Raw genomic sequence first — 12,466 nt, 5'->3', positions numbered from 1 at the left:
AGTGCCAGCTAGCTACTCTGTGTGCATTAGCCCATTTAGTCCCCACAATAACCCTTAAGAACTAGGTATCTCTCACTGCCCCCGCTTTACAGATGGGGAAAACCAAGGTGCAAATTGTTTAAGGTTAAGAAATTTGCCCAACAGCACACGATTCAAACCGAGGTCTCTCCTGTGCCAAAGCCCATGTGTTCAAACTCCACAGAAGTCATCTAGCTCATGTCACTGATACCCAGGTGGGTAAACTGAGGCCCAGGGAGGGAGGCCATTCAGTGAGCCAGTGACAAATCCAGGACTGATCCCAGGGGTCCTGAGACTGTTTCTGCTCTGTGGCCCACAGGAGGCTTGTCCTTGGCCCCATCTTCGGCACCGGAGCATTATAAATGGCCCATGGGTGTGACGCCATTTAGATGTCAGAGCAATGAACAAACACCTCCCAGCCCCTACCAGCAAGCCTGATTAAAGCCTGAGGGGCCCGCTGACCCACCAACGTTTCAGAACAAGTCCCCAGACTCAGGCCCAAAGTGGAGACAACAGGCCTCTGCCCTTTCTGAGGCCCGGTGGCCATTGCCCAGCCCAGGCCACCCTGACAAGGCCCTTAGCACTACCGCTGTATCCCTGGCATACAGGGTCCCTGTATCCCCGGCAGTGTTCTGCCAGTCTGCGAGTGGGGGCAACTGGACACGGTAAGAAATGTGGAGCACACAGAGGTGAACCAGAAAGTCCCCGCCCTCAGAAAGGAAACAATCCACATCTCCCCTCTCCTGGCCACCAGGAGGAGACAGTGCCCTGGGGAAAGAGAGCTTACCACCCTGACAGGGGCGTGGGGGCCAGGGAGCCCTCCCCAAACAAGAGGCCCTGGGGCTAGAGCCCTGGACAGAGGACCAGGCTCCGCACTGGCCCCTGCTCTCACCCTGCTCTCACCGCTTTGTTGGTTGTTTTCTTCCCATTCTACACATCCCAAAGCTGAGACCTGAGAGGTTAAGAAACTTGCCAAGGTCATACAGCAAAGGTAAGGCAGTGCGGCAACAGGGAGCCAGGCTAACGGACTCCAGAGCCCTTAGGCTGCCGTTTAATAAGCCTGGGGCCCAGAGCCAGGTGACCCAGAGTCGAAGCCAGCACTGCCTCTGTCCTGCTCAGTGGACAGAGGCAGGTTATTTCATGCTTCTGGGCCACACTTCCTTGTCTGTAGAATTCCCTAGTGCCAGGCTGGTTGTGAGGCTTAGCCTCCGTGATGTGAGAAAGTGCCTGCCTGTCACATAGCGACCCTTTCAGTCCAGAACATTCCAGGAAAATCAAGGTCTGCAGACTCTTGAGTCAGATGCCTCCCATTGGAGACACCTACCTGGGCTCTGACCATCTGGTACGACGGAGACCCATCAGGAGAATCCCAGGGGAATCTCTCACTGAGGAACCCTAGCATCCCTCTTGGAACTCTCCTTTCCCACCAGTATTCTTTCTGAATAATTTTGGTATTCTTTCTGAAAAAGTCTGTCTGGTGTCGGGGAAAGCAAGAGCTTTAGAGTTTTCCTGGGCTGGATATGCCAGCCTCCCTGCACTTCTCAGGAGGCAGGATTAAAGGAACTCAGGTTTATCTGGCACTCTCCCCTCTAGCCTGGGTGCATCTTGAGGCCAGAAACTGACTTGGGTTGTTCCCAGGGCTGGCAAGAAGCAGGTTTCCAGCAAGTGTTTGTTGAATGAATACCTGACCGGATGGACAGAGGGATGACGTTGCTGCCTTAAGAAATCAAATGTGCTACCCAATAGGATAGCTTCCCATCATCCTCATGTCCCAAAGGACTCTGTCTCTGGCTTTCCTATTGTAGCCAACTAGAAGAAAGGTTCAAATCCTCACTGAGGAAGCCAGGTGTGGGGGGTGGTCAGGCCAAGAGGGGGTGTGGAAGGAAACTTCAAAATTTGAACACATCATGCGGTGAGGGAGGAAGTGGAGCTCTGGGAGTGACAAGGGCTGGATGGCAGAAACCCCCCTTCCCAGGCTCGCCTCAAGCCTGGCCTGTCTGGGGAAGGCCAGGACCTAGCCGAGCCTGGCGGTAGGAACAATGTCAGGCAGGTGCCGGCCAAGCTGCGTGAAAAGCCCAGCCCGGTGTCATTGTCAGCGCTCAGCCAAGTGCAGAAAAGCAATTTACTGGTCACGCCGCCTGCTCCCCTCGGAAATTTTTAAAATTCTTCCGATTTGAGCTATCCGTGGTGTCCTAAGTTGTATGGAGAAGGGATTTTATTAAATTCCCAGCTTCCCGCTTCCTGGGGTGGCCAGCAGGGGGGAGGGGGCAGGGCGGGGCTCACCACATGGTTGGTTGGGGGGGAGCGAGGGGGAGGGCAGTGTCTGGCATTGACTGTGCTCTCTCGAAAATGTGGCTACAGATGGGGGCTGATGACTGATGGCTGGGGAGAAGGGAGGAGCCCAGAAACTCTAATTGCTAAGACTGGAGCAGTCCCCCAAAACATAGAGGTGGGGGAAGGGAAGGGCATAGGTGTGTCCATTTCCCAGCAGAACAACATACCCTCCTGGGTAGGTGAGAATTTCCAAACCCTTCTCCACACTTAGCATGTATCACTTCAGCCTCGAAGCCACCCTTCTCCCAAATGATGAAGCTAACACTCACAGGGGTCTACAAAGGAGGAAGGAGGAAGCTGGAACTCAGGTCCAGTCTGCCAGATTGTAAAGCCCTGAGCCCTTCCCACCATGCAGGAAGGCCTCCCCTGGCCCCAAGGGAGCTCTCATCACCCCTGCTAAGTGCACCCCGCCAGCGAAGTAGCTGCTCTCCCAACACCGCCTCGGCAGGCAGCGGACCTCAGCTCCCAGCAACTACCACTCCCACCCCTCATCTCTACCTCTCACGGCCACTCCACCTTTGTCCCTAAAACATGAGTGGGGACATAAGCCTGCCGTTTCTTTATTGTTTAGGAATCATAGGTGCTTTTGAAAATCCGTGGAGAGCTGAGAGTCCTCTCGAAGATGTGAGCGCATCTGAGCACCATTTTGGTGCAACGTTTCAGGGGCCTGCCTCCTCCATAATCCCGTCCTTAGATACTCTCTGGGTGCATGGACCATGGGTTAACTACATCAGCCTGATGGCAGTTCAGATGGGGAAAGGCTGCCAAGAAAGGAAGAGGGAAGACAGCGAGGAGAGGAGGCGCCATCACCTGCTTGAAGCCCTAACCCAGGTGTCCCACCCAGCTCTTTCCTAAGAAGCTAGCTCTAGCTCTGGCCAGGAGGTGGAGGTGGGATGCAGAGTCCAGGTTCCCTCCCTCACACTTCCTCAGAGAATACAAAGACCATACTGCAAACCCTCCTGGGCCCTGCTTTAAGGACCAAGGGGCAGCCAGCACCAGGAGGGCAACCAAGTCCACAGCCATTCCCTGCCTCCAATGCCCATTTCATCACGGCCCCATCCCCAGGTGCAGCACTTAGGGAAAAGAGCTCCCATCCAGGTAAGACAAACAGATCCCCTGGTGACCCTGGGACCTGCCCTCTGCTTGGAGACTCAGCTGTAAACCAGGCAGGCCATGCCTGGCACTGGCTCTCTGACACCAGCCATTCCCACCCCTGCCCCCGCCATCATAGGGTCACATCTGCTTTGGCAAACAGCCAGTTTTAAGTTACTGACTCCAGTTATATTGATTCAAGGAGTCACTGGGGACCCTGGCCTGACTAACAGGAGGAGAGAACCCATCAGTCTGTCTGTACGTCCACCCATCCATCCATCCATCCTTATAGCCCCCCGCCCCAATTAGCTGCCCCAAGCCCAGTGTCCATCCTGACGCTGAGTCCTCTCCCAGGAGTGGAAGGCGAGGTAAGCAGACCCGCCACCACACCAAACACTGAGAGAGGCTGCTGAGTCTCAGTAGCACTCAACACTCACAACACTCCTTATGCCGTAAAGCTGGGAGAGCCACAATTTTCCCTGCTCGAGGGTCTTTTGGGGCACCTCTGGAACCCCAAAAGCTAAAACCTGAGCATCTTCTCTAGCCCTGCAGACACCTGCCTTCAACCCAGGGGGTAAGGGGCAGATAATCTCTTTTGGCCCCTATCCAGCTCCTCCTAGGGCCCCTCCCTTGCAGCTCTAAGTGGGTGGGGGGCTAGGGCAGCTGGCACTTCCTATTCCCTTTCCCTTTGCCGCCCCCCCCCCCAAACCATGCTGAGGCAGCCCTGGTCTGGTTCTAATCGGGGCTGAAGTCGCTCCCTCCTTCCCTCTTCTCTTTCTCTGCCCCCCCCCCCCACGCTTTTCCTTCATTTCCACGGCTTTGGAAGCCAGCGCGTTCCAACTGTCTGCGTGCCAAGACCTTCCCGAGTCTGAAAGCTGCTGAAGTAACAGATCAGATTTTAGCAAGTGCTTTCCAGGCTGAGCGCCAAGCCCTCTTCTGATTCACAGGGAGCGAGCAAGCGAGCGGGGAGCAAGGCGGGGAACAAGCCGAGGGCCACACCACCTTGGGCAAGGGTGTGCAGAACGTGGCCAATTCCGTAGCGCCTTCAAGGGCAATGGCCCCTCAGCCCAATCGCCCGTCTCTACTACCTCTCACCGAGTCTCCTAGCGCTCGCTCGCGTGCTCTCTCTCTCTCTCCCTCTCTCTCTCTCCTGCAAACGCCTTTGAAACCACAGAGTAATTTACAACTGAAGCTTTCTCCCTGGACTCAAAATCCATTCGGCTGAAAGGAGCTTTTTTGTTTGGAAGAGCGAGCGGAGATATTAAGGACGGTTGGCAGAAAAAATGCCCAGGTCCCAACTCCTCGCCGATTGTGGGCAGGGGGCTTGGAGCAGGGCACATTGCAGCGGGTGAGTCCGCTGGTTCCGGGGATCTCTTCCCAGCCGAGGCCGACAGGGGCCGCGCCAGTCTGAGCCCTGCAGCACAGCCCCTTGCCCTTGGCTGGTCCCCCGCCGGCGCAGGGCGCGCGCGGAGCCGCCCTTTGGCGCCCTGGGAACAGGTGCACTGGGCTCGGCGCCCAGTAGGGGTGGGGCACAAGGAGGGGGCGCGGCCCGGGGAAGGGGGGTCGACCTGTACCGAGAGGCAGGGGCAGGGGGAGGTCAGAATCAGGATCCCACATACCTGTACCTGGAAGCACAGCAGCAGGAAGTGTAAACACCTGCGGGAGAGAGATGGAGAGGTGGTCAGTGGGACTTGAGGGAGGGGGGCGCGCGGACAGACAGACCGATACGCAGTCGGAAAGTCAGACGAACGGCCGGGCAGGCAGACAGCGTCACAGGCACACGGACAGACGGCAAGGCAGGGTAGGCAGCCCCGCGCGCGGGCGCTTACAGGCAAGTGCAGGCGGAGGGCGCTGAATACATCGCTGGGCGGGGGGGAGGCGGCGGCTCCTAGCCCAGCCTGCACATGTCCGCTCCGCGCGGCCGGGACCGGGCGCCTCCGCCGCCGCCGCCGCCGCCGCCGCCGCTGCTGCTGCTCCCTCCTCGCCGGCTGCTGCTGCTGCAGACTCTGCTGCTCCGGGGCGCTCCGCGGCGCGCCCTGCGGCATCAGCGCCCCGCGCGGCTCCTCCCGAGCGCTGCGCCCTCCGGGCTGGCGCGGGGGCTACGGGGTGGCCGCCGCTGTGCAAAAGGCGCCCGGCTGGTGCGGGGAAGCTTGCTCACTGCTGACCGTCCGTCTGTCCGGGCGTCTGCGGGAGGCTGGCTGCTCGGTTCACTCCGGGGGCAGCATGCGCGGCGGGGCTGGAAGTTGGGGCGCGCTCTCCGGCCGGGGCGCGGGGCGGTGCGGGGCCAGAGGTCAGCGCTCCAGGGCCGGGGCGCGCGGCTGCAGCAGGAACGCGTCACGGCCGCACCGTCTGGGCGCCCGCCGGCTCATGTCTCCTCCTCCGCGTCTCTCCGGCCGTGCGCATCGCCGCCTCCCACCACTGGCGGCGGCCGGGGCGTTTTCTACGCGCGGGCGGCGAGGGGGCGGGGGGCCGGGGGCGGGCCCGGGCCCGAGTCGGCACAATGAGGATGCGGGGCCCGGGGGCTCCCCCCTCGGGGCGCGGCCGGACGGGCGCTCAGCTCGGCTGGGTGCGCCGCGCCCACATCAAAGGCGGCCCAGCCTGCTTGCCTGCCTGCCGCGGCCTCTCCACTGCCTCCGCCTTCTCCTGGCGGCTCCGGGTTGGAGGGAGGCGCTCAGACTCTCGGCGACAGGACCGGCGAGGGGCAGAGCCCGCGAGGCTGGAGCTGGTGAACGCTGGAAGCCGTCGGAGCTCTGCGCCCGGGCGCAATGACCCGCGCCGCGGCGCAAATCCTGCCGGAATTGGGAAGGCTGCGGTCCCCAAGAACGCAGTTAGGTGCGGGGCGTCCTCACTCGCCCACATTCGCTACTAGCACTCACTCACACCCTTTAGCGCAGGAGTGGGGAGCCAGGAGGGGGCGGGCCAGGCCCAGCCCCCGGGGCGGCACCGCTTAAGAGGGTTCGTTTTTACCCGCCCTGTGAGTCCACGCAGGAACGTGGCGTGCCCCAGATGCCTACTCGGATGGCTGGCACTCTTAAGTGAGACCCCTTCGTATCTCCCCGTCCTTGCCCCTGCGGGAAAGGGGGTCTCCAGGACTTCTCTCCCCCTCAACCCCTTCCAGGACTCTCGGGTCGCTTCTCCCGCTCCCAGCTGGGCTCCCGGGTAGACAAGCCTGCTTTGGAAACGCGCGGCTGCCACCTAGCGGCACTGAAGCGTCGCTGCAATCCCGCCCAAGAGGGCTACAGGAAGCAACCAGCAGGACTCTGGTCAGCGACCACTCCAGGCCCTCCTCCCGCCACCTGGCTGAGACTTGCTTCCATTTGCACACTAAGCGATTTAGTTCCTTTCTAACCAGGTCAACAATGAGGACATCTCTTCTCACCGCCTCTCCCCGCTTGAGGCGTCACTCCCGTCCTTCCCACAAACTTCAGAATTGTAGGTGTTCTTGTCATGTGCAACTGCCTCACTCTCTAGTGAAGTTTCTAGTGGCAGGCTTCCTGATGCTAAGGGAAAGAGGTCATAGTGGGAAGGACACTGAAGAACAAACTCAAAAAGCAAAATTCAGAAATCCATGCTATCTGGGCTAGATCCCTCCTGTGTCCTTGGCGGCAGCTGACAGCCTTCATTTCACCAGAGCATAAACTGAAGTAGCTGCTGTCAAACAGCGCTATTTCTCAATTACGGAATACGAAATTTCAACTGTTCCAAGTATCAGTCCTCTCTGCAAGCTGTTTTAAGTTCCTTTTAAAGCTGAGGTTCTTAAACAGGCAGCCTCTATTTCAGCATTGGACACAAGAGCAGAAAACCTTTTGAAAACTGGGTACTGGGTGATGAAAAGGTCCCTGTGTGAAGCACTGGACTCAATTTAGACATTCTCATTGCAAGGACTGATCTTGCTATACTATTATTAGTTACTTTTAAATGGAATGCATATATAACTGTGTTCTACGTAAAATGCTTGCAACTTTTTCCAATGTTCAGATAAAGTATGTCTTTCAACTGCACAAATATCACCCAAATTAAGGCTGACCCAAAAGGTCCAGTCAAGAGAACAGTCCTGAATAAGAGCATCAACTCAAAAGTCAGAAATCCTGGATTTGAATATTGCCTCCAACATTTACTTATAAATTCCAGCAAGTAACAGTCTGAGACTCTGCTTCATCTACAAACTATGGCTAAGAACAGTAACAACCCAAGAGTTGTTTCCAGTTACTGAATGAGGTCATTCAGAGTCTGGCACATAATGAAGGCTCCAAAGGTTTTAGCTGTTATTAGTAATTCTAATTATGATTCTCAGATTTTCACTTATGATTTCATGAAGTAGGTAGTATCATTCTCAACAGTTGAAGAGGTGTCTAACCAGAAGGTCTTGACTCCAGATTTACACCTCAAATCTAGTTTTCATACTTTTCTTACTCCATACATGAATCTTTTATGAGGTTTTCCTATCTCAATTTGACATGTTCATATAGCACTTAATATGTAATACTAATTTGGTAGTCACTTATCAATTCATTCAATCACCATTTATGGAGATCCTGCTGTCAGGCCATGGGGAAAGAAAGACAAGTTCTTGTCCTGAAAAAGCCACTTCATTGGGGGCACCTGAGTGGCTCAGTCTGTTAAACATCTGACTCCTGATTTTTTGGTTCAGGTGATGCTCTCATGGATGGTGGGATCAAGCCCATCAGGCTCTACACTGACAGCACAGAGCCTGCCTGGGATTCTCTCCTTCTCTGCTCCCTTCCCCAAAATAAACTTAAAAAAAAAAGTAATAAAAAAATAATAAAAAGCCACTTCACTTCTAGGGAAGATGGGCAATGAACAAGTTAAGAGAGAAATTCTAGCTTGTTATCAGGGCTTTGAAGAAAACCAGTGGTAAAGAAAAACACTTCTAGGTAATACTTGGGCTAAGACACAAAGGTGGGGAGAACCAGCCATGCAAAGGAATATTCCAAGCAAAAGACATCAAGTGCCTGCAAGGAGAAAAAGGCTAGGTGACAGGAAGGACTAAGCCAGGGGTGAGTGGCAAAAGTTGAGGGTAAAAACAGGCAAATGCTCAATCATGACTTGTAGGCTCTCAGAGGCCAATACGTACCCAAAAGCCTTTTTTTTTTTTTTTAAAGCCACTATTTATGTACAATTCTTAAGTGCGTATGTTTTAAGTGTGAGTTTGGAAAATGTTTGTATGTCAACACCTTTCTGGGGGTACCTGTGTGGCTGTCAGTTAAGCATCGGTCAAGCATCTCGATTTTACTTCAGGTCATGGTCTCAAGGTTCTTGAGTTCAAGCCCCGCCCCTGCATCCGGTTCTGTGCTGGACTGTGTGAAGCCTGCTGGGATTCCCCCTCCCTGTCCCTCCTCTCAAAATATAAACAAAACAAAAACCTGAAGCATAGGCTCCCCACACCCATCACTGGTCCCAATTTAACATTTGTTGGCACTAGATTCTAGTGTAACATAAACTGAACCATGTATTATGTGCGATTTTGTGTCTGGCCTCTTGCTCTCATGTTGAGATTCATCCTCATCCATTGATGATGGTCAGTTGTTCATTCTTATTGCCAAGTAGTACTCACCAGTGTGGACATGCAATTAGTCTGTCAAAGGCTTTGAAATGAAGGGTCAAAATCCATTTTTTCAAAAGGTTACTGTAGGTGATAATGAGTTGGAATGTTCCAATTGTGGCAGTGAGGGAGGCCAATGCAGGCCACTACAGTTTGGGCTACATGGCTGTGTGCTAATTCAGTTCCCAGCTGTAATAAGCCAGTAATACCCCCTTGTTGTCTTCCGCAGAACTGAAAATTTAAAGGGAGTTGAGAATGTGTATTGACTGCTAGTACAATGGGATGTTAAGTCCTACAGGACAGTTAACTGTTTTGCTTACTTACTAATCCTAAACACTTAGAACTTTGGGACACAGTATACATTTAATTATTTTAGATTCCTCCCATCTCTTTTTCAAGAGTGAAAGTAAATTAACATCCGACATTTTTTTTCCCACTTCTCCCCAACATAAGACTAAAATAAAGTATTTTGGAGACAGATGGGAGAACCTCCAGCCTAAGAACCCAGGACAGAGCCTCAAGCCTTCAACAGCATCAAGTAGTTTGGTTAAGAGCAGACCCTTAACACAGATAAGCCTCAACAATTTTCTTAAAACCAGCACTTAGAACTTTCACAGCATTAAACAGGACCTCTAACTGCCAAATTCATGAGTCAGGGAGCAGCAACTGGCTCTTTGGCAAGAACTGGCTGGAAGGTAGCCTTAGACTTTCTGAAATAACATTAACCCTTTACTGTTAACTATACTGGAATTTAAAAACTCAACAAAATAAAAAATTTTAACCCCTTTATCTCCAGAGCCCAGATCACTACCTTTGATTCAGAGCATCAGTGCACGTGACCCTCAACTTTTCTTGGACAGTTTCAAAAAGCCCCACACCCTAGACATTTTCTCTCCCCTCATTAAGCTAGTGGTTGTCAGCCAAAAGTTACAGTGAAATACCAATACAGGATTTCAGGATACTTAAAACTCAATACACTTCCAGAGGTTACCAGAACATCAACCCATCATTCTGAAAATTGGTAAGTGAAAAGAATAAAACATTAAAATATCTGTTTTTCGAAGTCAGGAACAAAGGGAAACAATAAAAGTGGGTATTTTAAAAGAAATGTCTGCAGAACTGTGAATGGTATTGCTAAGAACTAAGCCATTAAACATTCATATTCAGCAGACTGGCTTAAGGAAGGGAAATAGAATTATTCCATCAAAAAGTACTAAATATAAAAAGCATTACTCCTGGCAAATCCACAAATTCTCAAGATTAAGAACAAAGCAGCTTCTCTTACAGGTCCCTCTACTATGAATCAAAAAAGATTAGTATTAGGGACAAAGAAAAATAATTGGTTTTTTCCTATTTATCTTAGAAAACTAAAAATGTGGAGTGCCTGGGTGGCTCAGTTAAGCACCTTGTGATTTCATCTCAGGTCATGACTGAGCCCCATATGTTGGGCTGTATGCTGGACATGGAGTCTGCTTGAGATTCTCTCTCCCCCTCCGCCTCTCTGCCCAGCTGGTGCTCTAACATAAAACTAATTTTTAAGAGCTAAATATGCTTTAAAACTTTAGTTTTCCCAAAGTACCTCATTTGTTTTTAGCAATTAAACCAATATTGATCTAAGTACGGCCAATGTCACTTAATAATTTGCACTCCTTGAAAAGGAGGAATTTCTAGTCATAAGCCTTACCTTATTTAGTTGGCTGAGGTCTAGAACCAAGCACTATTAGTGACTTTTGAGGCACATGACATACCTGGAATCTTTACTGAAGATGGATCTGATTAGTTTTATCTTATGAGCAAGAACAGGGTACAGGGTCACCAGTAAGGCCAACCCTAAGAATGGGGAGTAGTGCTTTTGATTTTCCTGCTACATCCGTACCCATGAAATAATAAACCCAAGTGTTAACTTCTACACAAAGCTACTCAAATAAACAAATCAGACCTACATTTTGGAGACATAATGCAAAAGTACACTTCTACTTTTGAACATTTTAAGTAACTAATTACCTAATATACTCCCATATCATCACATTCTGCAATGTAAATCACTACCTAGGAAAGAAACGACAACTCTAACGTATTTAACTCACGGTAGCACTATTTTACACAAGTTTTAAAAAGTCATGTGTAGCTTGTTTTGGAATTCTATCAACTTAATGATCTTTTAAACATTAATATAAACAAACATCCTTTAAGCCAAAGGCACTGTTCAGTGAAATGAAGAACAATGAACATTCACCATTTCCATTGGAGTCTCCATTAACAATGGTATAAAATGAGAAACTACAAGGATAGACCTCCTGGAGCGAGGAAATGGAACACTCAATGAAGAAAAACAAAACCTGAAGTAAACGACTAGAAGAAGCACCTAACCCCTGGAAACTGGGATTAGAAAGACAGTACTGCACCAACCTTTTCCCCACCTCCCAAAATAAGGTTACTGTACCAAAAACACTCAAGAAATTAAAAGGCTGGTGGTATCTGTTCATCCCATCAAAATATCTGCAACTGCAGCCTGATGAGCAAGAGCAATCCTCCTAATCAATATAAAAAAGACTGAGAGGTGAAAAAAAATGAGTAAACAATGCATGGGGTGAAAAGAGTTTCTTCAGACTTCAGATACTATGTCCCCAAACACCAAGGAAGAGCATTTGGAAGTTAAAAAAATAAAACACAATTTTGATGACATAAAATAGTCTCTTCTCCTAAAGTTTAAACAGAAAGGAATGAGGAAAAACATCCAAGAGAACCAAACAGAAGGCCTAAGAACGGATAGAAGTTAAGCAAGAGACTGAAATCTCCCAATAAAATGGCCCCAAACTGGAAAAGTCTCTGGAGGACAGACCCAGTTTACCCAGGGCCCAGAATAAGACCTAAAACTTTAGAAAACCAACAACAATCTTAAACATGAAAACATCAGGAGGACAAAAACGGCACAATTAAAATTTTAAGATTTAGCGGCACTGAACTTGGTTAAAAAGTGACTTTTCAGATTATATGTACTCAGGAAATACCTCCTCCACAGATTAGCAAACTACTGGATACACCACAACAAAACAAAAGAACAGTAATCTAACCATGACACCATCATGCAACTGGCACATGGTAAAACATAGATCCCAAGGATTAGCCTCTGAATATCCTCACGTAACCACCACATGCAATAAATTAACTTTTCTCCCAAGGATCTACAAATGTATAAATTATGTGCTATTTTGGGCAAACTGAGAAAAAGGTCAACAGAATTCATCTTCTGTTCTGGTTTAGATGAAGAACCCAAGTTAAGAAAGCCTGCTACAAGCTGTTTAACATGCCAGATTTTACCAGTGAAAAGGCTGGGTACGTGGATAGGTGGCCTGACCGAACATCTGGAAACACGCCTGCATGACCACAATTATCAACCATTATCAGGAGGTAGGAAAGTAGAAGCATTAAATGCTCACGATGAAAAATTAAGAAGCA

The 12,466-nt window shown here is 50.6% G+C and overlaps 1 protein-coding gene across 1 annotated transcript in view; it reads right to left on the bottom strand.

The window, feature by feature from the left end:
- Positions 1 to 6,315, bottom strand: part of FGF18 (fibroblast growth factor 18) — a 33,034-nt gene extending 26,719 nt beyond the window's left edge. Inside the window, exons 1-2 of the mRNA XM_058723385.1 lie at positions 5,274 to 6,315; positions 5,064 to 5,100 (exon numbers count right to left, since the gene is read on the bottom strand). Coding sequence (XP_058579368.1) covers positions 5,064 to 5,100; positions 5,274 to 5,305 — 69 coding nt within the window. The 5' untranslated portion in view covers positions 5,306 to 6,315. The remainder of the gene's footprint in view (positions 1 to 5,063; positions 5,101 to 5,273) is intronic.
- Positions 6,316 to 12,466: the final 6,151 nt, after the last annotated feature.

The sequence above is a fragment of the Neofelis nebulosa genome, chromosome 1 (genome assembly GCF_028018385.1).
Source record: "Neofelis nebulosa isolate mNeoNeb1 chromosome 1, mNeoNeb1.pri, whole genome shotgun sequence".
In the NCBI taxonomy this organism is placed as follows: Eukaryota; Metazoa; Chordata; class Mammalia; order Carnivora; family Felidae; genus Neofelis; species Neofelis nebulosa.
This window is presented reverse-complemented; position numbering and strand designations above follow the sequence as displayed.